Raw genomic sequence first — 26,110 nt, 5'->3', positions numbered from 1 at the left:
AGATCGTCTCTTGCGTGAGATTAAAAGGCTTCCATGCGAAGAACAGAGGAATGCGAAGGCTTCGAGGGTAGCGGTGGAGGTCCCAATGGTGACGCATGATTAACTTCTCGAATGGCACTCTCACCCAGATTCATCTCGTCTAATTCGTTTTCTCTCTTAAGGAAACCATCTTGCAAATTGATCGATGATGATTCCTCCTCGTAAGTCTTCTTGGCTGCGGCGAAATCCGGAGTGGTTTTATTGCTCCGTCGGAAGAGCGCAGGCCACTCCCAAGTACCAAGTAGCTGCGATATACGCCAGGGCTTACGTGGCTTTCTCAAAAGCTTACAGTCAACTTCCTGAAGGAACTTTGGCTCTACTACCGCCGCTTCCGTCAAAGCGCCAGTTACTGAGCTCTTGGGTCCCGTGATAATATTCGTTACATCGTTTTCCTTAGATGTTTGAATATCAGTTAGCAATGAATGTCGATGAGGAAACTTTGACCAAGACCATGGGCGCATCCAACCAAAATGGGTGCGAGAACAGGAGCTATGAATCGGAGCTCTTTGATTGGTATAGGGATCCGAGTTTGACTCGTGTCGACAAGGAAGTTGTGTAAGAGGGGACGAATGCTCGTCCAATGCTTTGCCCAAGAAACCTACTGGAGTCTCAGTTGAAAAACTTTTTGTGTCGCAGGCGGTGCCTTCCCTAGCAACAACAGTTGCGTCAACTGGCTTTACGGCGCTATTAGTTCCTGAGAAAGGCACATATCTCCTCAAGGAAAACAGACTCCGCTTGACTGTGAGTGGCCGTTTGAAATACTGCAACAAGGTCTCCTCCTGTTCCGCATGTAAATGTTTGTAGTGCATTGAGCTATTTTTGGATTGCCATTGGCTAGAAAAGCTTTCACGGCTTTTGCGCCGTTCAGTCTTTGAATGGCGTCCCCAATGCTCCTCCAGTCTCTCCTCCATCCGGTTTGCGTCCTCGCCGGGGAACTGGTTGGCATGGTCCGACTCATCTAATTCCGAGTCGTCCTCGCCGTTCCACCGATTCGAATCCCACATATTCTCATATTCATCGTCTGAGTTGCAAATGTCTATAGAATCAAAATCTTCCCAGACAATTTCGTTGGCTTGCTGCAGAATCTCGAAATCTTGTGAGCACAAGCTGTCGTCGTCAAAGTCCCACTCATCATCCCAACCAATGGTGGAATCGGAAAAGAAACTCGATTCAACAGACCGTGATGCTACCGCATTCACGTCGGGCGCGGATCGCAGCAAGGAATGCAGAGATGGGGTTTGCTCGTAGTCGTTGCGGATCCAGTAGTCTTCTTCCGTATCTTCGTAGTCGGAATACTCTTCCTTCATGTACGACGGTAATCGTACTTGCTCGAGCAATTCTTCAAAATTCGCGTCGTCCAAATCGTAGTCTTCCGGCAAAGTGGAGATTTTGATGCGTCGGGGTACTTTGCGGACACGGACGATCCGTCGGCGGACCACGTGGGTGGCTCGCCGTGGCCTTCGCCGCACCGTGTCCAGGCAGCGTGCCCATGTGACCAACAATCGCACCGTACGATCCACTTGCGTTCCCCAGGCTTGTGATAGGGGTACAATCAAGCCCAACACGTCCGTATTGGTTTTGATAAGGGCATTGCTATGAAGAGTCTGCGCCGTCCGCGATAGTCTGAGAGATTCTTGTTCCGAGTTTGGTCGAAACAGGAGTGATGAGAGTGTGGCCCACAGTGGTACCACAGCGTATCGAGAAAGGGTAGCATTGAACTCCAGGGCATGATGTGTAGGGGGGTCCTGGTCGACGCTTTCCATTTCAACCGCATCGTATTCGTCGTCGTAGACGTCCACGGGGAAAGCTTGGGCTTGTCGCAGAATCTCCCAATCCCGGTCGTTCAAGGTATCCTCGTCCAAGCTATCTTCGTCGGATGTATCGTCAACGACGTCAGTGAATGATAATGGATGGTCCACTGCGGTCGGGATAAGACCAACGTGTGTCGTGTTCGGTAGGGCGGCGCGTGTGGGGACTTTTGGGTCTACCAGCTTGCGTTCGGGAGCAACCTGGGTCGATTGTCGAATCGCAACGTTCCGCAGCATCCAGAACAAGAGTGCGTATACGTTCGTCGTTAAAGGAGGTGCGGGTGGCGTGGGAATCCCATCGTATTCGTCGTCGTAGACGTCCACGGGGAAAGCTTGGGCTTGATGCAGAATCTCCCAATCCCGGTCGTTCAAGGTATCCTCGTCCAAGCTATCTTCGTCCGATGTATCGTCAACGCCGTTGGTGAATGGCAATGGATGGTCCACCGCGGTCGGGATGGAACCAACGTGTGTCGTGTTCGGTAAGATGGCGTGGGTGGGGAGTTGTGGGTCTACCAGCCTGCGTTCGGGAGCAACCAGGCTCGATTGTCGAATCGCAACGTTCCGCAGCATCCAGAACAAGGACAAGTATACGTTCGTCGTGGGCGACGACGGTACAGGAGGTGCGGGTGGCGTGGGCCGCGGCGGGGGCGGTGGTGGTGGGTCCGACCACGGGGACTGCCAGGGATGGACGGCTGTGATGGTAATCGACGGGGGTCTCGGTGGACGAATGGTCGCCGCAGTTACGGACAAACGAGCGGCACGAATGGCAATCGGACTGGTTGTTGTAGTTGATAACGGTGGAGTCGATGTAGCGGTGCGTAGGGGGTATTGCGGCATTGTTGGTGGTGGTATTATTGGTGGTGGTGGTGGTAATAGTATTGGTGGTGTTGATACTGTTGCTGTAGTGTTGGAGGTAAGTGGAAGAGTGGGAGGATTTCGTGGTGGCGGTGGAGGCCGAGGAGGAGGAGGTGGAATGAATTTTGGCCGGTACAGTGTCGGAGGAGGGGTGTCGAACGCCGTGTCGGTCCACGTGGGCAGCGGTGGTGGTGGAGGAGAGGGCATTGACGAGGGTGCATCATGACTAATAATTCGGAATCGTTGTTGTTTCGTTCGTGACGGCATCCACGGGACACCATCGACTTCCACACGGTGTGATGCACCACGAGATGGTTCCTGCGTGGCGGCGGTCGTTCGTATCGTCCCAAAGCCGTCCCCCAGCATCAGTACCAGCACCACTACACCGGTCGCAAAGAACAGTAACAGTAGAAGCACCAACCAGGGAGAGAACGGACGGATTGACGGCGTGCGGGGATCCGAGACACGCCGCGTACGGACACCACGGGCACCGGCATGGCGTGTGTATCTGTGTAGGGAAATGTGTGTGTGTGTGTAGGTAGGTAGGATCCTCGAGAGCCTTTTTCGCGCACTCTGTCCGTGCCTGTACCGCAGTTGACAACAACAACAACAAAGGTATGGTACGGTAGGGTGTAGAAAACCTGACAATATATGAATATCTCTCTCTCTCTACTCGAGCAGGTTGTCTCGTCGTATCGCAAGGCAAAAACACAATAAGCGTTCACTATCAGGGGGGATCCATGGTTTCGGGAGTCCGTCGGGCTCGTTGGGAAAAAAAAAAGGGAAACCAAGTAGGCAAGAAAGTCGGTTCACTGACAGTGAGTGTGTGTTTCGAAACCGGAATCCCGAAAAGGAAGGAACCAAGGGTGTGTGACACGGAGTGGCACTCACGGTGAGTATCCGGATGACACTAGAGAAGGAATTGCGACACACAGCGTGTTGGCACGAAACGTTGATATTGGTTCTTTCTGTGTTGTTGACTGTGAGGATTCCGTTTCTCGAATGCCCCAACCCTCACCCTACCTGATTCGGGTACCAGAGCGTATCAGTACTACATAGCTACCATACGAACTGTAAAACCCTATTGTAATGGTTCCGTTGGACCACAGTAGTTTCCACTACTACGCAATGGCAGGCTGGGCTGCTTCCGAACGTGTCCGGGTTTTGTGGGCGTCGGGCCCTGCCTTTCAAAGGACATTCGAGAACGAACGAACAAACTAGAAACGAACAAACACATTCAACTAGCAACTACCGTTCCAACTACCGTTACTCTAGTATTCTGCTTCTGCTTGGCTCTTGGTTCGTTCATAATCAGTAAAGTTACCCCGCAGTTTCTTTTGTTCTCATGACCATGAGTCCCCCGCGTGCCGCACCGACCAACAACAACAACAACAACAACAGTAACAACGCCAACACCGACAACGACATCATCTTCCGCGACCGCCGCGCCCAAAAGATTCTCTGGAGTGGCGTGGCCCGGAACGATGTCTTGTTGGCCGAAGCCGGGGACGATCCGTGGGACGGAGCCGTCGCCGCCACGGCCCGGGCCTTGTTGCGCAAACCCGCCACACCGGGGTACGAATTCCACACCCACCGCGTCACGCCACGGACTCTGGTCCGACGGTCCACGACCGACAATTCCGTACTGAAGGGAATCAAGTTTCACGTGCACGATCATCACAACACGGATGGGACACCACTCGTGTGGGTCTTTGCGGCCGTTTACAATCCATCGTTGGATATTGATCGGATCCAGGTGCAGAGCTTTTTGGAAAAAGTGGTCGGACTTACCGAATTGCCGCGGGACAACGATCCGCTCTGGCACACCACGGGGACCACGCTCGCGGCGCAAAGCACCTTTGCTCCCATACTCCTACAACGGATGGAGGAAGTTACCTATCTCGGAAAACTCAGTATGCTCCACGAACGATTGGACGCCTCCAAACAAATTATGCAGGATAATATTACCAACATTCTCGCACAAGAAGAACAGTTGCAGCGGATGGACGAAGAGACGACCCGGTTGCAAGACATGGCGGCAGTCTTTCAACAACGATCCAAAAAAGTGCGACGCATGAAAATGATGCAAAACGCCAAATACGGACTCATTCTAGGGACCGCCGTCACGGCCGGCGTCGCCATTATCGTGATACCACCGCTCGTGGCTATTTTGTAACAGTACACCGCGAAATGTCGGTGTCTTTTTTAGAGACGACCCCTGCATGGGTCACGCGAGAAATGGTGCCTGTCTTTGTGTCTCTTAATTTCGTGACAGTCGTCACAAACATCGCCCAGTGTGTATAGAAAAAAGCACTTTGTTTTTTTGTGGTTATTATCAGTGGCGGTACAGTAGTATTAGTAGTAGAAATGGACGCACGCCAAAAACGCGTACCAACGAACGAAGCGGCACGAACACATTCCAGTGGCGTCAAGGCCCGGCACCCACAAAGTCCCCGTGGTGCGTCTCGCCAAACGGTCCCCGTAACAACCGTCCAAAAGACGCCAACGAACCTCGGGTGCGCGCGTCACATTCTCCCCCCAAAAGCGGTGCTGCCGTCGCCGAGGCCCCGAAAGGGGGGGGGGGGCACGGAAGGAACGGATCTAGGCTAAAGGCCGAGTTGTCCGTATCCGGGAATGCGTTCAATTTTGGCAAAGTCCCATTCCTTGTTACAGAGTGGACAGACGGAGCGTGTTTTGAGCCATCGCTGGATACAGTCCAAATGAAAGACGTGTCCACAGTTTCCAAAGGCAATGGAGAGACCGTTGTCGTTGGTCGGTGAAGGATTGGCCTGGTACTCAATCGAGGGTTCGTTCAATGAATTGCGACAAATGGCGCACTAGCAAGGAACGAACGAAGGCACGAATGCGGTGAGAGAAAATCACAGTAACGCCGATTGGATCGTAATCACACGCGTTCAACAAAAGTGACCGAATAAGGAATTGGAGAAGGGACGACCCGATCCGACGGAACGCTACACGTACCGTATCCGCACAAATATCCCACGACCACATGGCAACAGCGTTCCATTTCTTGATTTCAAAACGGGGTGCACTACCGGAAGCTTTGGGTTTCACCACCTGATACCGTGAGTGGAGGTGTGTGAGAAAAAGTGTAAAAGGTAGAAAGAAAGCGTGATCGAGCTTGTGAGTCCAATAGACGACCGTCGTGCCGCACACCTCCTACGGTATATCTACGTGGGGAAACGTATGGCATCTAGCCAAAGGGAAGGACACTCTCACCTCTTCGGAGTCCGCACCTTCCACGGTTTCCTCCATCTCCACGTCTTTCGAGTCTTCTACAGGTGGTATTGAGGACATGATGATGATGATGACAATGAACACGTGGACCAAACAAAGGATAGGACGCACACAGACGCAAAGAAGTATAGACAGATAGAAGTTGACTGCGCGTGGATCGAAGAGCCGCCGCCGAGTGTCCTTTGGAGTCGCAATTCATCCAGCACCGAATATAGGGAACCCCTTCCCCTATCATTATGAATCTGAGATTGCCGATTACTCCGGGTTTCCTTTTGTTCAAGAAGTACAGACATCTACTTTTGTTTTCTTACAAAACGGGATGCTTATATCCATTTTCGTACATGGTATGATGACGTAGACAGGATCGGATCGTCTCTCCCTCCTATTGCGTCCGCGATCGACCCTTCTTTCGCGATCCGCACTTTTTCGCAACGAACGGTGCGAATATCCATCACCATGGCGCTCCATTCGATCTACGCACGCGGTTTCGCATTCGCATTGATCCTGCTATTGTGTGGGGCGTCCAAGACGATCAGACTAGCCCAGGCGTGGGTAATTCCGCAGATCCACGTCCGGTACACCTTCGACCGATCCCCGCGATTCCATCCATCCCGTTCGCTGGACTATCCACCGGTCTCGGACCCCGCAACCCGATTGCGTGCAGGTAACAGCAACAACAATGACGGCAGTGATGACGACCGTGACAGTGCGCCAATCATCGTCGAGCGACCAGATCCATCCGTCTTGGTAGCCGCTCGCGACGACGACTCACAGAAATTGGCGATTGCGGTACGTCACGCCCGCTGCCGTATGGACCGTCAAATCAAACAAGAGGCGGTGTCCGAACGCGCACCCTGGTATCCCTACAGTCCCTCACGTTTCATTGCGGGATATCCCTTTATAACTTACAGGCTGTCGGTGGCGTCTTGACGGTTGGAACTCTTGCGGTGGTACAGGTCCTCAATACAATGGAAGCAATCTTGCCCAACGGTTGGTTCGCCTTGTGGAGGGATTACACCTGGCCCGTCCCCATGGGCGCCATTTTCGTCGCCGCCGGAGTCGCCCATTTCGCGCTCAAGGATACCTTCATTGCCATGGTTCCTCCCCAGGGGGTTTGGGGAGGACTCTGGCAAGTCCCCGCTCCCGGGGCCGACGAATGGAACCTTTCCTACGCCGAGTACCACGTCTACTGGACCGGCGTGGCCGAACTCGGTGGTGGACTCCTGCTCCTCACTAGTGGACTGGGACTCACCCCGCTGCCCGTGCAGATACCCGCGGCTCTGCTATTCGCGCTCACGCTCGTCGTTACGCCGGCCAATACCTACATGTACACGCACGATATCCAGGCACCCAAGTTACCCCCGATTCCCTATCCCGAAGGACACTACGGACGAGCCGCACTCCAGTGTGTGCTCCTCGCCATCTTTTGGAAATTGGCCACGTCGTAGCTAGTAAACGCGACGATCCGTCAAAGGTGCCCGCTGGCATCTTTCCCTGTACTCATAAAAAGCTTCTACTACAGTTACGTCGCAAGGAAATAGTCCCCAAACGCTAGTTCTCCCGGGTGACGGGGCCGTGACGGGGGCAATACAGACACGGGCCCCTTGCGTTCCATTCCATTCATTCGTTCACCTTAATTTCATAGAGTAGTCCCTTGTGGGGCTCATTCTCGTCCTCATTCGGTTGTGCGTTTACGCCACGCACAAGGTACAGCATACGCATTCGACGGCCGGGGACGGACCCCCACAATCGGCCGTCAAGGCCGTGCTCGAAGGCAGCGCGCACAATGATAACGGCACAGTCCCGACCAGGTTGTTCCCGTCCAAACGGAATTCCTCGAGACTCGCGAGCTCAGCGGGACGCGTTGGCGGGATGGTGCCCGTCAGTTGGTTGTCGTTGAGCCACAGATCGCGGAGGCTCGAGGCATTCGCGTAGTTGCCCGGGATTGTTCCCGTGAACGCATTGTCGTCAAAGTACAGAATCTCAATCACGGGAACGTCAAACACGGTACGCGGCAAGGGGCCGGTCAGGTTGTTTCCGGACACATCGACGAACTGCAAGGCTTGGAACGGCTCGAACGCGTCCGGGAACGTCCCGGTGAGCTGGTTGTCTTGAAGGACAAAAAAGACTAGAACGAAGTATACATAACGAAAAGAAAACAGGTTAGATGCCGAAGCAAAAGTGAGAGTGAAGAAGTTTCTAGTAAAAACGCACCGAGATTGGAAAGACGAGAGATTTCGGTGGTCAGTGTCCCAGTCAGCACGTTGTTGTTCAATCGCAAGTCGATCAAGTTGGTCAAGGCGCCTACCGCGCTAGGTATAGGACCAGCAAGTTTGTTCGTATCAAGTCGCAAATCAGCAAGGTTGGTGCTGCGGAACAATTCTGTGGGAATTCTTCCAGCAAACATGTTGTCTTGAACTTGCAAACGCTCGAGATTGAGTTGACCTAGTTCGGAAGGAAGAGTTCCAGTCAAAGAGTTGCCGTATAAAAATATAGATTCTATAGAAATGGAAAGAGAACGTTGTTGGGTGAGAGACACCAAAATAAAACCTGTCGCATGCGGCAACACGATACGTACGAAGGTTGTCCATAAGCGCAATCTCTGTTGGGATACTGCCAATCATAGTACTGTTGGATAGCCAAAGCTCGACCAGGTTTGGGAACTTATCAACCAAATCAGCTGGGATCGTACCGCCTACAAAGGCGTTCAGCGAGACACGATAGGACTGCAAATTAAAAAGACCGATCGCGTCCACAAAGGGCGATCCTGTGAGCTGGTTCTTTTCAACATCGAAGAATGCGAGGAAAGGCCACTTGGAAAGAATATTTGGAATCGGTCCTCCGAGCTCATTGTCGAAGACGTCCAGCCTTTGCATGTCAGTCAGCGCCTCCAGTTCGGTTGGAAGAGTACCGGCAAGATTGTTTTCGACTGCAAGAGCAATGCATATTGTGAGGAAGTCGAAAAGTCACACATAAATTTAAAAAACCGCAACTTACACAGAGCAATTTCCGTAACGGTTCCGGTGCTACTACATACAACGCCATACCACGCACACTCCGAAATGCCACTGAGCCAATCAGAGCTGTTTGTCCAGGAAGCTCCACTGCTGGAAAAGTAGAACGTTGTCAAAGCATACCGAGGCAAAACATTGTCGTCAGTACAAGGATCGAGACTGGCAGGGTCAGTGTTAAGCATCCATTGGTAAGCCTGTCCTTGCGGAGAGGTTGAATCAGCAAGCGTAGTTTCGTCAGTAATAGCACCAACAAGAGTCCTCAAAGCTTCATCGCGCGGGAGGCTACTACACCCATCGATCGGCGCTTGTGTTGGGACCGTTGGAATTGTCGGTGTCGTTGGTGCTGTTGGCGATGTCGGTGCCGTTGGTGCTGTTGGCGATGTCGGTGCCGTCGGTGCTGTTGGAGAGGTCGGTGTTGTCGGAGCGGTCGGCGTCGTCGGTGTTGATGGGGTCGACGGGGCTGTTGGAGTAAGCGGGGCTATTGGAGTGGTTGGCGTCGTCGGATTCGTTGGCATTGTTGGAGTCGCTACCATTGACATTGAGACCGACATCGACATGAAAGACATAGAAGAGTCGCAAAACAAGTACCCAAAAACGTCGCTGTAACAATCTTCTGTTTTCTGACTCTTCTTCTTGGACTTCGGCGAAAATGATCCGATTCCAACAGTCGTCATTTGGGGGGAATTCAATCCAGCTTTCGTGCTCTTTGGACTCTTGGTTGATTTCAGGGCCATGGCACTGAAAGAATCCATTGTACCTTTCGATTTGCTCTTTCCATCCACCTTCATGAGCTTGCGGCCTCCCCAAAGAAAATCATCAAGGACAAGCTCGTTGTACGGGGAAATCATCTCATGATGGATCTCCGATTCCACTTGAATATCGAGCAAATTACGCTTTCGACGCAACCCCTGTTCCGCAAACGCAGCACTCAACAGCAATAGCGCTGAAAGAAGACCTATTCGACGCATTGCACAGACTTGATGATGGTGGTCGCCCCGGTTGCCCGCCTTTACTTCTTGGTGTAGTGACTGGTCAGTTTCAGTACGAAGTGAACCTACGTCGTGGAGTGGAGACTTTCAATTTATGCGTGTCTACCAGAAAGCAACAACCCCGTGCGAATCAAGTTTTGCAGAGACGAAAGCATTCAAGCGGTCGAGGATTACGCTTGTTTGATATACATGATAGTTGACTTGTCGAAAAAAGTGTAGCGGTTGGCTGGATCTGGCGCGAACTTGGCAGCCTTAACATTTCCATAAGTAGAGACTTACGCGCGCTTTGCTGAACATAAAAGCCAACGGGTCGTTATGACTATCAAAATGCAGATGTTAATTTTATCTGAGCGGAAATTTATCTATTTCGGCGCGGTGGACAAGCTCTGTATTGCCTTTTGGTTTCCAACGGCCTCAAAAGGAACTTCACAAAGACTTCCTAATGAATTACAATGCCTCACATCTGCAAAGAAAATATTCATGCTGTTTGTCTGATTCGTAATTTTTAGTGTGCGAACAATGGGCCTGATTGGTACGCCGACCGAGCCAATTTTGGCAACACAATTTCAATTTTCCGTCTAGCGATCCGTTGAATTCATTATAGCTGTTGATACCTTTGATTCACCAATCGGCCACGGTATGCCAAAATTGCCCACCGCCACCGTCGACCTTGCAATAATTTCTGGCAAGACCCCTATGAAGAATCCCGCGGAGCAGTTCCGAACCGCCAGGCTTCCCACAAGTGATAGTAATTGACCATGATGCAAGTGATGCAACGAAAAGGATACGCTTCGTTTCGACGAATCCTGACTACCTTTTTAGTAGCTAGCGTTGCTATTACTGCGCATGCTCTAGACGAAAACCCGAGACGTCGAACGAACCGTTTCCGTAGTACGGAAGCAGCTACGAAAAACGCTCTTTTGGAAGAGCTACTGCAGCAAGAGGCTCTCCTTGCCGAACGTGAAACTGGGCGCTTACTACAGAATGGAGGGCTTTTAAGTTTTCCAACTATTGCACCAAGCCGAGGGCCCGTCATCACACAAGCACCGGCATTCATTGGACCATCCTCTGCTCCCATCACTCAAACCCCCATTGTAGATGGTGCACCTACGCTGGCTCCAGCCGGTGCAACGGACACGCTGGCTCCCAGTGGTTACAATTCCACGGATGCTCCAACTCAATCAGGAGGCGTCACCTTTGCTCCGTCTGTGGACTCTTCGTGTTTGAACGGCACGACACCTGAATCGTACTTGATCTCCAGACTCAGTTCTATCACTGACCCTGTTCTTTTGGCCGATGTGGCTACACCGCAGGGTCAGGCGGTGCAGTTCTTGGCCAATGAAGATCCTTTGGACCCAGATCTCTGCACCTATCCAACACTTGAGCAGCGTTATGGCCTGAGTACATTGTACTTTGCAACAAATGGAGGCATCTGGACAAACAACTCTGGTTGGCTAGGGCCAACGCCTGAATGTGAGTGGCTTGGTGTCATTTGCAACGATAACGTGGTTGCGACGAATGTCACTCTTGGTAAGTCAATTTTTGCGTTTATGCAGTGATGGAGAGTTCAGGTCCAAATGCATTCTAATGAAGTTTTCCTTTATTGGTCATCACAGAAGAAAATAATCTCGTGGGGTCCATCCCAAACGAAATATCCACTCTGCCCGAACTGGATCGGTTGGAGCTTGCAGTGAATGGTCTTGTGTCCTCCATTCCTTCGACGATAGCCAACCTTACAAAACTCGTCGTGTTGGATTTAGAGGCGAACAATTTGACGGGAAATCCCTTTGGAAACGGACTTCTTGACTTACCAATACTCAAACAAGTTTTCTTGTCGAGCAACAGCTTTACTGGCAGCATCCCATCTGATATCGGTTCCTTGACACTTCTGGAAGAATTCTGGATTGCGGGTAATGAGCTTATGGGGAGCATTCCGACAGGCATAGGCAGCCTGACGGAACTCAAGAGTGTCTTTCTGTATGACAACCGTCTCGACGGCACTCTCCCATCAGAAATAGCATCTTTAACGGGTCTCACGAATTTCCAAATCCAAAACAACGTCTTGGTGGGAATTCTGCCACAGAATGGCTTCCCATCCTTAACCGCGCTAACCACGTTGCGCTTGGACTTCAACTTTTTTTCCGGAACTACTCCCTCCACTATTGGCGATCTCATAGCGCTGACGGATCTGCGCGTCAACAACAACTTTTTAACTGGAGAGCTGCCCGCCTCGCTGGCAAGCTTAACCAATCTACGATTCCTTACAGTGAATACCAATTTTTTGGTTGGTTCTTTGTCGCCAACGATGTTCACTGATTTCACACAACTAGATACAGTTGACCTTTCGAGCTGCTTTTTTGAGGGTACTTTGCCGGCATCACTATTTGACAGTGCAACCCTTCGACTTGCTTATCTAAACAACAATCAGTTCAGTGGTCGCATTCCCGAAAACTTTTCTAAGTCGCCATTACTTCGAGATATCTTCCTGAACAACAATCTTTTGACTGGTCCTGTCCCGGATATTGCGGTTGGTGAGTTGTTTACCTTGAACGAGTTCGTTCTGCAGGCCAATTTGCTGACCGGGAGTATGCCGGCCAATGTTTGCGATTTGCGCTCCACCGGAATCTTGGATAACTTGTTTGCCGACTGTGCGGGTCCGGTGGCAGAAATTGAGTGCGAGTTCCCAACCTGCTGCAATCGGTGTTTCGAAAGTAATCCCGCTGCGCGGCGTCAATTGCAATTGGGAGCCGCCCGAAACGAACTCCCCGGTCTTGAATTTGTTCAAAGGCAAGAGACAAGGGATTTTCAAAGGCATGTGGGACTCTCCGCAAACGTGTCCATTCCTTTGGCAAAGGATTCGGGGGGAAAGGGGGCTTTGGATGCAACAACACAGCCATTTTCATAAAAAATTCAGCCAAGTAGAGCAGAAGAGCGCAATTCACACGAGGAGGAGTTACGTGCTTTAATCAACGTAAAGCGCAATAGCGACTGTAATTGATGGGATCTTGTCATACTACATAGTACAGTTATTACACAGTATAGTGTTAATCGTTGAACGAAGTGGACTTCGTCCCTTACCACATCAAAACAGTAGGATGGCACTTCAGTCTCGATACCGTCAACATTCAGAACTCATCCCGACCACGCATCATGTCCTTGACGCTGCCGAATATTGAACCGCTCTGTCCCAAAACACCGGCATATTGCAACACGAACGTCAATATTAGACACACTATTGCAATAAACAGAGCTTCTCCCAAGTACAACAGTACGTGCAGTATACGATACTGGGATCTGGAGTGTTCCGATCGTCGTTTTCGAGCTTTCTGTACGGCTTGTTGTGTCAAGCTATTCCATTCACGCCATAATCTCTCTTCTCCAAAGGTATCCCGAACGTGTTCCCGCCCGGCCCGTCCCATGCGCTCCGCATGTTCCGGATCGTTCAGCAGCGTTTGTAGGGCTTGACCAAAGTCAGCCGGTGTGGGCTGACACAGGAATCCCGTGACTCCGTGTCGAATCGTTTCCTTCGGTCCTCCGTCATCAACAGCCACCACGGGTGTACCCACATACATGGCCTCGAGCGGTACAATGCCAAAATGTTCCCCCGTCGGCGTGTATACCACGCACAAAGCATGAGCGAGGAGCGACGCACGGGTCCCATCGTCGATGGATTGCAGAAAGGTAACGGGGACGTTGAGCTGGTTGGCGAGTTGTTCCAGTTCGGCACGGTATTCCACATTTTCTACGTTGCGCACGTCGTAGCCACCGGCAATGACGATTTCAAAGTGGGTCTGCTCCGTCTGGTTCGCGACGGCTTCGGGCATCGGTTGGTTGTGTTGTCGCAGCCAAGCTGCGGCACGTATCAACAAATCCAAATTCTTTTTACGTTCGTAGCGATTGAGCGAAACTATCAGATTTTTCTTCTTGTTTGAGGAGGAAGATATTAAATCGACAATGCTGGGCGCTCCCTCGAGTTTTTCTTGTTGCTGTTGTTGTCGATCGAGAGAGGCAACATCCAGGGCGGGATAGAGAACCGGCAATGGATTGGGCTCGGGAAAGGAGGAGGGAAAGGTGTTTCGGACCGTTTGTTGGGTAAAGCAACTGTTTACCACACACAGGTCGGCGTGACGCATAGACAGCTCTTCCACTGCATTCAGGAGTTGTCGGTAGTAGTGTTTGGCCAGCGCGAGTGCGCGATGATTCTGCGATACACGCCCCGACGCCGACGGTTGTCGAACGAGCAGTTGATCGGGAAAGTGGCAGTAAAACAACAACGCGGCGTGACTAAGATATCGCAAAAAAGGGAGCGGCGTGGGCAGCACGTCAACCACAATGAGGTCCACGTCGGGCCAACGACGGGCAATCCAGAAACTCAGATAGAGAACACGGAGGGTACTGCAAAAGGCGCGAGCGTAGCCGCACAGGTCCGCGGGAATCCATTGTCCTTTCACGTGCAGGGCATCGTGCAGGTCGCCTCCCGGTTGGACCGATGCAAAGCAGTGGGTGGGATCGCACCGGGTCGTAACGAGATGCACCTCGTGTCCCACGTGTGGAGAGGCCGACGCGTGCGCCAACTGCAGGACAAGCTGCTCCGCGCCCCCAATCCCCAAATCCAAATGCAGAAACACGACCTGTAGCGGCTTGTTCGTCGTGTCCGACAAAGCGGCAGTGTCAGTGGTCATTTTGGATGTTACGGCAAGGTGTTACTCGTTCGTTAGTTTTGTACTTTTGGTCGAATGCTTGAGTGTTAACGGATATAGAGAAAGATAACACGAACGTTGTGGCTTGTGTTCTCATCTACTGGAGTGGACAGGTATGAGACTCACCAACGATCCTTCTAGAGCCTTCGATATATTGAAAGGATATTTTTAAGACATCTCGGCGACTCCAAAGAGACTCAAAAACACCATAATGGATCAAGTATAAATCGTTTACGTAGGATGTATCGTCGACTTGAAAGCACAAACAAGCAGTAAATGCACGTTCGAGAATATTCATCGTTCGATTCTTACCGCTCGTGCATAGATCTCACCATGGGCTTTTGGAACATGCGTGGCTTCCCGTTCAGTTGCGATGGATTTGCTAGCCTGTTACGACAGCGACAGTTGTGCATCCAATAGCCATAATGACTGCGACTGTGATTGCGGAGAGAATAGAATGGGGCAGCAACCACTCGACGCGATACTCGCGGTTTCCGCTGAATCCCCTCCGGAATCGCACTCCACCGTGATACCCTCCCAGACTCTAGGGTGTGTGACGATTATTGCTAGCGGTCCGGACGACACACGCCTCAACGAGTCGGTGACGGGCCTTTTTACCAGAACGGTACCACATCGGGTAGGCAATTGGGCGGGACACGTCTTTTTGGACGTCACGTCCACCCTCCGGAATCCGTCGGACCCCGACGACCAGATCGGTGCCTTTGCCGAACGCTGTCGACGGGTTTTGCAAGAATTTGGGCAATCGGGAGTACTGGTAGCACCCCACCCTACGGCTTCATTCCACGTGTCGCTGGCTCGGCCCTTTTACGTCCACATCGCCTGTATCGATTCGTTCGTCAGACAATTGAGGATACGTCTCGAGAGCCGCATAGCGGACGCTTTCCGGGGCGAGAACAACCATACCGCACTGATCCCGATTGTTTCGTCAAAACCTGTCGTGCTCGTCAACGAGGAGAAGACTAGATCTTTCTTCGCCTGGTCCGTCGTCTCAAACCATATACTACGTGAGTTGGTAAAGGTAGTCGATGAGGTCATGGATTTGTATCGATTGTCACACTACTACGACCCACCAACGTTTCACGTTTCGGTGGCTAGCTTCCCCGGAGATCTGTCGACGATACGCGAGCGTTTGGAAGATACGTTACGGCTGGACTCAGGATGTGATAAAACTCGTCCAGGAATCCTCTACCATCGCGTAGCCAGCGTTCATTGCACGTTCGGAACCACTAAGGCGTTTCAAATTCCCCTGGACTGACAGTGAATCAAAACACAGACTCGTCACGGTAGCTATAAATTCATGCGCTGGCTTAACAATCTCCACGCTGTAAAATACCAACCTATTTACAGATCTCGCATCGAAATGCCATGTGATAGCACAGCACGGTCGCAAATGTTTGTGTGGAGCCACGTAGACGATCAAGCTTATTTTATTCGTATTATTGTTGCTTCTTTTGAATCGTCATCACGCATTGTATTCAAATGCAATCTCCGTGTGGAGAATTCACAAAATTCAAATATAGGATCATATTTTTACATGAATTCCAACCCGTCCAATTCCTTTTTGAGAGCATCGATCTTCGCCTGCACACCAGCAGCCTTGACGGCCTTGACCTTGTCGGCGACGTCGGAAGCATTTGATTCAAAGAAATCCGCCACCGCCTTGTCGTCATTCCAATCTCCGGAAAAGACATCCTTGAGCAAGTCCGTTGCAGAGTCCTTAGTCAAGGATGCGTCACCCTGGCGCATTTGACCCGCGGCGGCGTCTTCCAACATGCGGCGCTTAGCACGCCAGAAAAAGAATTCGCGGGATTGCTCCCACGGTACAGCCTCGCGAATCACACCCTTGGCCTTCATGCGACCTGTCTTGTCGTGTAAATCCGCAAACTCGGTGGCCGCCTGCAAGTATACTGGTTTGAGCTGCTCTTCACGAGCGATAATTTGTTCTTTAATAGCGGCCTTGTCATCTTCCATTTCGCACATTTCCAGTTCAGCGTCAAGCAACTTGAGTTGCGGGTCCTGACGGTGCATTACCTTCAGTTGATCGGGCGTACGGAACTTGATCTCGGTGATACCGGCAGGTTCGAGAATGCCTCCACGAGAATCGGGGTCAGCGTACATTTCCATCTTCTCTTGGTTGATGGTTGGGTCCACAACTACCCAGGATCCTCCGCGGAGTTCTCCGTGGGGCGGCAAGTAAATGTACACGGGATTCTCGTATTCACGCAGGGCATCTACAATCATTGCACCGAACTTGAGAACTTCACCAGCCATATCGCGGCTGCCGCCAGAGAATCCCCGCCAGTTGGCAAAAATCATAACCGGAAGGCCTTCCTTGTTGAAGTCACGAAGAGCTTGGGCAGTCTTGTACGAAGAGTCAGGGAAGAGTACCTGGCCGGCCTGGGGAAGAATGGCTTCTCGCGAGTTGGGGTCAGCCGGGTCGGCAGGGATGACTTTGTCCACGAGGCGAGTCTCGACAGCAATGGCTCCCATAGGGATACCTCCAAGGCGACCGCGTCCAATGACAACACTCTTACCCCATCCACTGAGATATTCCTTCCAGCTCCCCTTGTCGAAGAATCCTGGCACATCAGCCGTGCCGGAAAGCATGAGCCGAGGGTCATAGGGAGTAGGAGTCGGGCGCCAGGCGACCGGGCGGTCCACCGGGTCAGCAGATTCACGGCAAGCCGGAAGAGCACCGACGGTCTTGGGAACAAAACTCAACCATTTCATTATTGAGGTGACTCCCTCCTGATCGTCGTCAACAATGTCATGAGATACACCATTAGGCTGCATAACCTGCGGTCCTCCGAGCTGATTATTTGACGTGTACACATCGCGTCCGAGAAGCTTGTTCAATGCGGAGAAGCCGGTCAGGATAATCGGCCCCTGTTTCATTTGAATGACGCGCTGTCCGAGGCGCACAAGATACGCCCCGATACCGACACTTCGTCCAGTGACGTAACTAAGAGTAAAGATTTCGTCGTACGATCGTGATGTTTCTCCGGCAATTTTTCCACTGCCTTGCAAGTTCTCCACGCCAATACCGTGCTTGGTTCCGATAATATCGGAAAGAGCCCAGCCCTCATTTACCTTACTAGCAATAAGAGCTCCTTCGGGGAGAGCTTTGTAGTCTTCGTCCGTGAGGTACAAATATTCAAATCCTTTGTTGGGGTTCGTAGGATCGTTAAATTTGATGTTGATCTTCTCCTTCAGCTCGTCAACAAGACCGATACGGGCTCCTGCGTTGCATGCAATGTAGACACGAGGAAGTTTGCGTTCACGGGCGTACACAGAGGCTTTATAATACAATTCGTCCTCTTCCACACCGAATGATCCACTCTGGACAGTAACGTCGTTGGCAATTACAACAACTTCACGTCCTTCGGGGTATTCCGGAGTCTTCATCTTGACAACCCAAGTTACCATACCTATCTTATTGGTTCCGACAACCCGACTACCAAGAACAAGGTTCCCGTCTTCGTCTTCAATCAATTCCTGAGATTCAAACAAGTCAGTAGGGATAGTGACTCCAGTGTCAAGCTCGAGGCTGTTGATGTGCTGTTCCCATTCACCAATCAAGGCAACCTCCAGAAGACCGAGGAAATCGTATGCGTAGGTGGATCCGACGCGACGGGCGATTGCTCGCTTGGTCTGGATAATATTGGAAGTACCGTAAGGATCAAGAAAGCACATGTTGGCTTCGCCACTTTCGTCTAACACGCAGAACTCGGTTGTCACTCCAGTGACGGGATCGGGTTTTTCAATGTAGGTTGTGGCTCCGAGCCATTCACCTTCCATCGAAGATCCTACAAGACGAACATTCTGGACAATCGGGCTCCCGTCTTCGCTCTTCGAAGCGATACGAAGCTTTACTTCAATTTCGTCGACGCGCAATTTCAAAAGACGGGTAGCGAGCTTGCTCTTGAGCGAGCTCATTACTGCCTTAAAGCGAGCCGAGACTTCTTGTGGAGTTGTCCCCTCAAGCTCGTGAAGCGAGTGCAAGAAGATACGAGAGGACGACTGGAGATTGACCTTCGAGTTCGACTGCGCTCTTTCGAGTTCATCCAGACCTTGTTGAAGAGCGCGAAGAGCCCCAACATCGGTGACCAATCCACTGCTGTGCGAGATGGCACGGACGAAAACAACCTGAGGCGGTCCTCCACGGACAGGTCGCTCCGACTTTTCTGTACCAATATAAACCTGAGCGTTTTTGCCAATTGCAGGAATACGCTCAGCGTCAAAATTACTTGTCAAGCGAGCAAGTTCCAAAAGGTGGTGGAATGTGGGGCGCATATTTCGGCGAAGGCGGTCCTCCTTGTAATTATCGGCTTGCGGAAACGTAAAGTACGACGGCTCCTTTTTCTTGTTGGGTACAACAAAGTTTACTGTTCGCACACCCATAGCGATCAGTTTGGGCTTTTCGCTCGCAAGAACTCCTTCTACGACAGAAAATTCTCCCATTTCACCATCAGCCATGGCGATGTGCAGCGCCGTAAGCGGCCGACCATCAGACGTAGCAGGCTTTTCGCCAATCGCCTCGGACATGTCCTCAAGAATGTTGGCAAAGTCAGACTTGAATGAGTCCATGGAAGCAACAACGCTTAGTAGACCCTGTCGAGTCGGGGCTTCGTTTTCAGGGACATCAGAAAATTGAAAGGTGAAACTGCAAGTGAGGCGGCCGCTCTTATCCTCCACCGACAAATCCAACATGCGGTGGGCCCGGTAGACACGACGAACGTAGACTTCGACGGCGGCCGAGCGGACCAATCCATCAGAATCTGTGAACAGGTATGTCAACAAGTCGACACCAGCAGAAAGAGTCGGGCTCTTAGAGAGTTTTACCAAGTCGGTCTCTGTATCAGAAAGCTGAGCGCGAAGTTCTTCGACACGGCTTTCGAACGACGGAATCTTCGATTGGCGAATGATGGTATCAGCTGCAAGAGTGATCTCACCGTACATCTTGTCCTTCAAAGTCTGGAGCTCTTCCAAAGCCGCTAGCAAGTCACCCGAGATTTCCGCAACACCAAAACGGTCAGAAAAAGTCTCAACTTGACGGAGCATGGCCAAGATCAGCTGGCTGCGGAGACGGACATTCAAATGGGCTTGAATTTCAGCGATCACGTGATCAAGGTTTTCGGAATTCGCCTTGGTGAGATCACGAACGACATCGTCCAAGAGCCGACCGTTAAAGATTTTCTCGACTCGCAAGAATTCATTGAGTGTGTCAGTTACTAGAGTCGCAGCCGTCTCGACGTCTTCAATATCCTCAAACGCAGCATTGGCAGCAAACTCCGCGTCCCCCTGGTATCCGGCAAGAATGTGTGAAATCATATCCGTAGCAGCGGTTTCAAGAGCAACCGACGGGATCTTGAATTCGCCCTCGAATGTCACAATCTTCTTGACCTTGGAAGGGTCCTTGAGATCCAGAGAAGCGAGTAAGTCTCCAGCAGAAATGACAGATCCTGGGGAGAGATTATGCGTAATTTTCCCGCTCTCGGTGGCCTTAAGGGGCATAATCATCTTCATTGCTTCAACTTCCACGAAGGGTTGTCCGGCCTCCACACTTCCACCGTTGTCCTGCAAGAAACGGACAACCTTGCCAGTGACATCAGTGCGAAGTTCCGAGGGATCAAAAATGGTAGGCCTAAGATTCGAAAGAGACGGGTAAGAAGAAGTCCGAAGCGTAAATTCGTTTCCAAGTATGATTGACGAACTCACATCAAGATCGTGTTGCCGTCCAGAACCAAACGCAAACCGAGCGGCTCGTCCATACCGTCGATCCGGTGGGTCTCGCCGCCAAAAGTGGCCAAAATGGCGCTCTCTGCCGTTAAGGTGAGTCTCACTTCAATAGTATTTCCAGCGCAACTCAACAGGTAAAGATCCTCGGCCGTACGCTCAACGTGGAAAGTGTATTTGGTATCCTTGTAGGCGATTTCGATATCAAACGAGTTCATTGCAGGAACTCCGCCGACTGACACTTGTCCCTTACGGAAGCTTTCCTTGACATCTTCGACGGCCTCTTCAACGTGCTTGAAAGCTTTGAAGACCGCAGCTGAGATAACAGTCAGGTCTTCCGGCATTTCAATCTGGACACTCTTCGACTTAATGATACCGTCTAACCAGGATGTGTCGATAGTGTTCTCAATGAACTCCTTCGTTTCTAGCAACTGAGCCAAGTATTCGACTGTGGTACGGATTTCTCCACGAACTTCGATTTCCTTTAGAGCGAGAATAAGGGACTTGCGCGCTTGCTCACGCGTAGCTCCCTTGGCGAAGAGGTGACCAAATTGGCTGTCAGCAAACTCGTGGATGCCTCCATTGGCTCCCACGCTGAAGTATCCCCACACATTGCTTGTTGACTGGAACTTGATGCGTTCAATCGAACCGGAAGTGGGCTTGAAGCCTTCGTCTGGGTTCTCAGCAGTGATACGGGCGGCAATCACGTGGGTGTCAATCGGCTTGTACTTTTCTACCATAAAGTCAATCTTGTCTGTCCCGTAAATATCCTCCTTGCCGTAAAGGTGACGAATCTGAGGTATATTGTAGAGAGGAATACCCATGGCAACCTGCAATTGAGTTGCGGGCATATTGACACCGGTGATACCTTCTGTGACGGGATGCTCAACTTGCAAACGCGGGTTGAGCTCGAGGAAGAAGTACTTGTCTGTGGCGGCGTTGTAGAGGTACTCAACAGTTCCGGCACCGACGTAACCAATTGTCTGGGTCAACCGTTGCGCAGCCTTCTGCATCTCGTCAAAAGTGTCGACTTTGGCAATGGTGGGCGGGCCTTCTTCAAAAATCTTTTGGAAACGGCGTTGGGTAGAACAGTCACGACCGTTCAGAGCGACAGCATTCCCGTGTTCGTCTCCGACAATCTGGACTTCCAAGTGACGAGCGTTCTTGCAAAGCTGCATGATGAAAATTGGACTTCCAATAACCTCACTCTGTACTTGGATAAAGGCATTCCGGAGATCCTCTTCGTTGTCAACGAATCGGATACCTTTTCCCCCACCACCTTCGGAAGCCTTGATCATTAGACCTTCCTCGTAGCCAATCTTTTCGGCCGCTTGAATCGCTTCTTCGACATTGCGGCAAGTTGCCTTTTCAAAGATGTCATCAGGGATAGTACCTTCGTCGGTCAAGTCAGCCTGGAGGGGACCATCATCGGTACCGCCAAAGCTTCCACTCCATGGGATAGAGGGGACGTTCGCGGTTTGCGCCAAAATATTGGCCGCAATCTTGTCTCCAAGCACGCTCATGACTGGAGCCGGAGGTCCAATAAACTTGACGCCAATCTTGGCGAGCCCATCGGGAAGCGCGGGCTTTTCCGAGGCGTGACCCCAGCCGGGCCAGACGGCATCCACACCTTGCTCCTGGGCAAGCTTGCAAATCACGTCGACGTTTCCGTAGTTGTTGGCACTGGAACCACCGGGGACTTCGACGAAGGAATCAGCGAGACGGATGAATTCGGCATTGGCCTTGAGATCCTCGGGAGTCGCCATGGCAACAAACTGGATGGCTCGTTCATCTCCCAACTCCATGTAGGCCCATTGGCGCATGGAAAGGATGGACTTGGTCGCAGCCATACCGTTGTTGGCAATCAGTACTTTGCGAATAGGGAGGTTCCCTCCGCGTTCCTTGACGTAGTCCTCTAGCGCTTTGACGCCGCCGAGTGTGATGGGCTCGTCGAGAGTCGACCAGAGTGCCGTATCGAGACCACGGTCGTTCTCACGCGATACGCCGACGACATTTTGACGCTGAACTTTGGCCAGACCGTTCGAAAGAAAGGCGGCGGGTGCTGCAGAATGCAAACAAAGGCACAGCGTGAGACATCGAAACAAGCGATTCGTCATGATCGATCACCTAGTCTTTGCTCGTCAAACAGCCCATATAGACGACACCGGGCTGAACAAAGGGCACACTTTTTCGTCGGTCGGCCAGCAGCCCGTTGTAGATCGTGATGTCGTCGGGGGATGTCAATTCCTGAATAGTGCGTACGTGTTTAGGTACCCGGAAACGATAAGCGGATTGTCGTTGCAAGATCACGATTCCTTTTGAATTAACAGCCACAACAGTAAAGTGGAATTCGGTATCCGAATGCGACATCCAAAACCTTGTGTCGCAAAACATACCACACATCTAGGCAACGGAATACTCGACTGTGTGATGTCGATCACACCCGGATTCTGGCCAAAAGAATCCGTGCACGACGTGACGAGTGGGGACGGGAGAGATCCAACCATGGCGGGTCGAATACTGTTGATCATGTCTACACAGCAATCAACTTTCTGTGCGAAATCCTGCCCGTATCTTGTTGGAACGGTCCAAGGCGTGATCAAATTTGTGAAAGTGCCGAAGATACCATCCTGAAATTCCCTTTCTCACTGAGTCACTACTGAGTTCCGTGTAGAATTCAAAGGACTTACGGAATCCATCCACAAATTTCAAAGATACACCTGCACATGCCAACAACCATCATCCAACACTTTTGCTCCCCTCTCCCGTCACTTACAATTCGAAGTAAAAGCCGACGCATGATGGGCAGCCGCTGCCACTAATAAGGCCAGAGCCGCCGTAGCGTATCCTCGGCTCAACATCCTGAAGGGGTTCAGATCTGGTGAGACCAGGCAGTCTGCTACAGAACTGCTTTCTCCTTTTTTGTGATGTTGTCGATGTGTCGACGGACGAGAACCGAAGAATGATGTGTGAGCCCGTCCTCTCGTCTCTCGCATCACGATGACGTCCAAGATTTGGGTGACGTCAACCTTGGGAAAAGTTGTCAGTCACCCGATCCAAGCAAACCCTCGATAGATAGTAGGGTTCGAACCAGACTTTTGTGCAGTCTAGAGCTAGCGTTTCACAGCCGGATCCCAACGAGTTGTTGCAGCTATCGAAACCCCAGGAACAAAACTCATCAAGTACTCCTCTCTACTCTAGCTAGAGTAGTAGAGAGAGATCTTTAACTTTACAGATTGGTTGTTCGCTGTTCTTTGGAATCGGAGTCGGAAGAATTGACATGGTCCGAATGCAAAAGAACGCCGATGCTAACTAACTCTACTTTTGAGATCACTTTCGTTGATCGGTCAGCTCCGCAGTCGCATCGAATGTCATGCGTCTGCCTTTCCTTCTCCCAATTCCGGCACCAGAAAACAGACTGTATCGGTACTGCGCATCGTAAATTAACGCCGCATTCTATTATACAGGGATTCCTTTATTTCTACCCATTCGCAAACCCTTCTTGCTCCATTTGCCGTAGTAGCTCTTGGTAATCCACATGGTTGCGCCGACGCTTTCGACTCGGCGCATCCGGATCTTCCGGAACGCCACCTTTACTCGTCATTTGCTCAACCAACGAACTCTGCCCCGCAATTTGCTCGAGTAACGAGCTCTGTGTCGCCAGCTGCATAAGTCGCAGCCGCTCCCGCTCTTCTTCCTTTTTGCGTTCGCGCTTTTCGTACACGTGGCGTTCGTACTGTGATTCCCACTCGGCGTCCTTGGTATCGTAAAGTTCCCGAGACCGTCCACCATCAGCCAAAGCGCGGACGTGACTTGCGACGGAACGGGCAAAGGGCGAAACAATACCGCCGTGAATCTTGTAGCCCCCCTCCAATACCGAAACAACCCGCCCGTTACAGCAAGTGTTCGCAATTTTAACCAGCTGTTCCGTCACCCACTCGTAGTCCTCTTCGACCATGCCTACGTAGCCAAAATTCATGGTGTCTTTACGGTGAGCGTCGAAACCAGCACTGATAAAGATCAAATCCGGATCGAATTCGCGCAAGTGGGGAAAGATCTTTTGCCGATACGTGTCCCGGAGTTCCAGACGTTGCTTAATGCCACGTCCCTGCGGATCACCGTCCGGTTCGGGTAATTCCAGTCCGCAGTTGATTATCATACAGCAATTCGCTCGGGATTCTTCCCCCATACGAGCCCAAGTTTGGCTGAACAAAAACTCTTGGACATTGGGCTTTTCCACCATAGCTGGGTTTGTTATAGACTCCGACACACCGGACTTCCCGGAAGCGGGATAAAACCACCCTGGCTGCTCAAAGCCACGATGGCCGTATCCATGCGTTGATGAAAAGAATACGTTATGGATATCAGTCTCGTCCAGCCACGGGCGGTACGTACTCGACGATAGTTCCCCAACCGCAAAAGGTGTACGAATAGTTGCCTTCTCCGTTAAAGGTACCAAATTACGAATGATTTCTTCAGTTCCGTTTCCATGATGAACATCGAAATCAACAATGGCGACTTTTTGTATTCCTTCGTGCCGGTACATGCTTCGGGCGTACGCTGCCCCAATGGCTACGTTATTGAGTAGACAAAATCCGTGAGAACCGCCCTCTGGGTCGTTGGCACACTTGACAATCCCCGTTGGACCAGCGTGATGCCCAGGAGGGCGCACTGCACAAAAGGCGTTACGGTTCTCCCCTGCAATCACCTGGTCCACGGCCTGACATACACTCCCAGCGGCCCGCATAGCCGCTTCGAAAGTCCAGTGCGAAATGGCTGTATCAGGGTCGAGGTGCGATATTGCACTGGGGTGATCCGGAATTTCGGCAATCACTTGACTTATCCGCTCAACATATTGATAGTCGTGTACCTGAACACACAAAGAGATCCATTAGCAATGGATAGGATCTAGAGGGACGATTTTTTTACACTGGTATGCGCACTATACCCACCTTGAGAACATCGCCAATTGCTGCTCTCCGAGCTTCATCCTTCCAAGAACAATTCGCAAATTCACCTCCTCTTAAAATGCCTTCGTGCTGGTCGACTAACACGTGTAGACGCCGCACATTTTCCGGTGGCGGGTCACTGCCGTCGCGTATCATGGGTGGGCATGTACGGTGCAACAAGCACAGTTCATGGGAAATGACAAGCGTCGAATTGTCCGGATCGACGATTAAATCTCGCGGAGGAGGTACAATGCCCGATTCTGGAGCATCCCCCAGCGTCGGCATCAAATCGTTGGGAATGGGCATGCCGCGTTTGTGTGCCAGTTGACCCGGAGTGAAGCCCCGTTTATCAGCATTCTGTGGATTGGCGCCGGCTTGGAGCAGTAGACGGACGACTGGCCAATTGCCGCGAACACAAGCTATATGCAGAGGAGTCTGTCCCAACGCGTTGCCACCGTCGACTTCAATTCCTGGCGTTCCCAAAAGCAATTGCGTCAAGAGTGCTTCGGTTGGTTCCGCCGGCGCGGGGGCTGCGACGACCGAGGAGGTAGCCGGTACTCTCGCTTGTGACGCCGCGCGTTTGCCCGGGAATCCCGAGATCTGCTTCACCGTGCTCGTTGTTCCGTCGGGATGATACTTCGCTCGTATTTGTCCCGTCGCATTTGCGGCGGCAGTCCGACTGAAACTGGGGTTGCTAGTGGTATCAAATTTGGCGGCCGCGTGAAGTGGACGGTTGCCTAC

General features: G+C 51.5%; 11 protein-coding genes across 11 annotated transcripts; 5 read left to right on the top strand and 6 right to left on the bottom strand.

Moving 5' to 3' along the window:
* Positions 1–20: 20 nt before the first annotated feature.
* PHATRDRAFT_39092 (predicted protein) lies at positions 21–3,199 on the bottom strand (the record flags this gene model as incomplete). Its single annotated transcript, XM_002183035.1, has 2 exons — positions 21–3,082; positions 3,148–3,199. 2 exons carry the CDS (start codon positions 3,197–3,199, stop codon positions 21–23), a joined length of 3,114 nt encoding a protein of 1,037 aa, XP_002183071.1.
* Positions 3,200–4,047: 848 nt separating this feature from the next.
* SybC (predicted protein) lies at positions 4,048–5,024 on the top strand (the record flags this gene model as incomplete). The annotated part of the gene is made up of 1 exon (XM_002183164.1): positions 4,048–5,024. The coding sequence occupies one exon, from the start codon at positions 4,048–4,050 to the stop codon at positions 4,876–4,878; it is 831 nt and encodes a 276-aa protein (XP_002183200.1). The 3' UTR covers positions 4,879–5,024.
* Positions 5,025–5,308: 284 nt separating this feature from the next.
* Positions 5,309–6,020, bottom strand: Rbx1 (predicted protein; the record flags this gene model as incomplete). The annotated part of the gene is made up of 3 exons (XM_002183034.1): positions 5,309–5,539; positions 5,685–5,780; positions 5,943–6,020. The coding sequence occupies 3 exons, from the start codon at positions 6,018–6,020 to the stop codon at positions 5,309–5,311; spliced, it is 405 nt and encodes a 134-aa protein (XP_002183070.1).
* A 396-nt stretch (positions 6,021–6,416) lies between these two features.
* Positions 6,417–7,522, top strand: PHATRDRAFT_48590 (predicted protein; the record flags this gene model as incomplete). The annotated part of the gene is made up of 2 exons (XM_002183163.1): positions 6,417–6,749; positions 6,872–7,522. The coding sequence occupies 2 exons, from the start codon at positions 6,417–6,419 to the stop codon at positions 7,406–7,408; spliced, it is 870 nt and encodes a 289-aa protein (XP_002183199.1). The 3' UTR covers positions 7,409–7,522.
* Positions 7,523–7,651: 129 nt separating this feature from the next.
* PHATRDRAFT_39088 (predicted protein) lies at positions 7,652–9,942 on the bottom strand (the record flags this gene model as incomplete). Its single annotated transcript, XM_002183033.1, has 4 exons — positions 7,652–8,088; positions 8,175–8,459; positions 8,539–8,889; positions 8,958–9,942. The coding sequence occupies 4 exons, from the start codon at positions 9,940–9,942 to the stop codon at positions 7,652–7,654; spliced, it is 2,058 nt and encodes a 685-aa protein (XP_002183069.1).
* Positions 9,943–11,013: 1,071 nt separating this feature from the next.
* Positions 11,014–11,493, top strand: PHATRDRAFT_22559 (predicted protein; the record flags this gene model as incomplete). The annotated part of the gene is made up of 1 exon (XM_002183162.1): positions 11,014–11,493. A coding segment is annotated over one exon (477 nt), but the record flags the coding sequence as incomplete, so codon positions are not given.
* Positions 11,494–11,578: 85 nt separating this feature from the next.
* Positions 11,579–12,568, top strand: PHATRDRAFT_2593 (predicted protein; the record flags this gene model as incomplete). The annotated part of the gene is made up of 2 exons (XM_002183161.1): positions 11,579–12,247; positions 12,326–12,568. Coding segments are annotated over 2 exons (912 nt in total), but the record flags the coding sequence as incomplete, so codon positions are not given.
* Positions 12,569–13,343: 775 nt separating this feature from the next.
* Positions 13,344–14,672, bottom strand: PHATRDRAFT_22554 (mannosyltransferase; the record flags this gene model as incomplete). Its single annotated transcript, XM_002183032.1, has 2 exons — positions 13,977–14,672; positions 13,344–13,931 (listed from the first exon to the last, which is right to left on the bottom strand). Coding segments are annotated over exons 1-2 (1,257 nt in total), but the record flags the coding sequence as incomplete, so codon positions are not given.
* A 332-nt stretch (positions 14,673–15,004) lies between these two features.
* PHATRDRAFT_48587 (predicted protein) lies at positions 15,005–16,013 on the top strand. The gene has a single exon (XM_002183160.1). The coding sequence runs from the start codon at positions 15,037–15,039 to the stop codon at positions 15,937–15,939; it is 903 nt and encodes a 300-aa protein (XP_002183196.1). The 5' UTR covers positions 15,005–15,036; the 3' UTR covers positions 15,940–16,013.
* A 125-nt stretch (positions 16,014–16,138) lies between these two features.
* ACC1 (acetyl-coa carboxylase) lies at positions 16,139–23,334 on the bottom strand. Its single transcript, XM_002183031.1, has 4 exons — positions 23,197–23,334; positions 20,403–22,482; positions 16,190–20,328; positions 16,139–16,169 (listed from the first exon to the last, which is right to left on the bottom strand). The coding sequence occupies exons 1-3, from the start codon at positions 23,279–23,281 to the stop codon at positions 16,215–16,217; spliced, it is 6,279 nt and encodes a 2,092-aa protein (XP_002183067.1). The 5' UTR covers positions 23,282–23,334; the 3' UTR covers positions 16,139–16,169; positions 16,190–16,214.
* Positions 23,335–24,228: 894 nt separating this feature from the next.
* PHATRDRAFT_4423 (predicted protein) lies at positions 24,229–25,212 on the bottom strand (the record flags this gene model as incomplete). The annotated part of the gene is made up of 2 exons (XM_002183030.1): positions 24,229–24,513; positions 24,646–25,212. Coding segments are annotated over 2 exons (852 nt in total), but the record flags the coding sequence as incomplete, so codon positions are not given.
* Positions 25,213–26,110: the final 898 nt, after the last annotated feature.

Source organism: Phaeodactylum tricornutum, chromosome 18 (assembly GCF_000150955.2).
Source record: "Phaeodactylum tricornutum CCAP 1055/1 chromosome 18, whole genome shotgun sequence".
In the NCBI taxonomy this organism is placed as follows: Eukaryota; Bacillariophyta; class Bacillariophyceae; order Surirellales; family Neidiaceae; genus Phaeodactylum; species Phaeodactylum tricornutum.
Note: the sequence above shows the minus strand (reverse complement) of the source record. Positions and strands in the feature narration are given on the sequence as shown.

Coding starts and splice junctions, on each gene's coding strand:
- PHATRDRAFT_48587 (XM_002183160.1), top strand. CDS start 15,037: ATGGATTTGCTAGCCTGTTACGACAGCGACAGTTGTGCATCCAATAGC.
- ACC1 (XM_002183031.1), bottom strand. CDS start 23,281: ATGTTGAGCCGAGGATACGCTACGGCGGCTCTGGCCTTATTAGTGGCA. Junction 22,483..23,196: donor GTCGGCTTTTACTTCGAATT/GTAAGTGACGGG, acceptor TGCATTCTGCAG/CACCCGCCGCCTTTCTTTCG. Junction 20,329..20,402: donor GACGGCAACACGATCTTGAT/GTGAGTTCGTCA, acceptor TTCGAATCTTAG/GCCTACCATTTTTGATCCCT.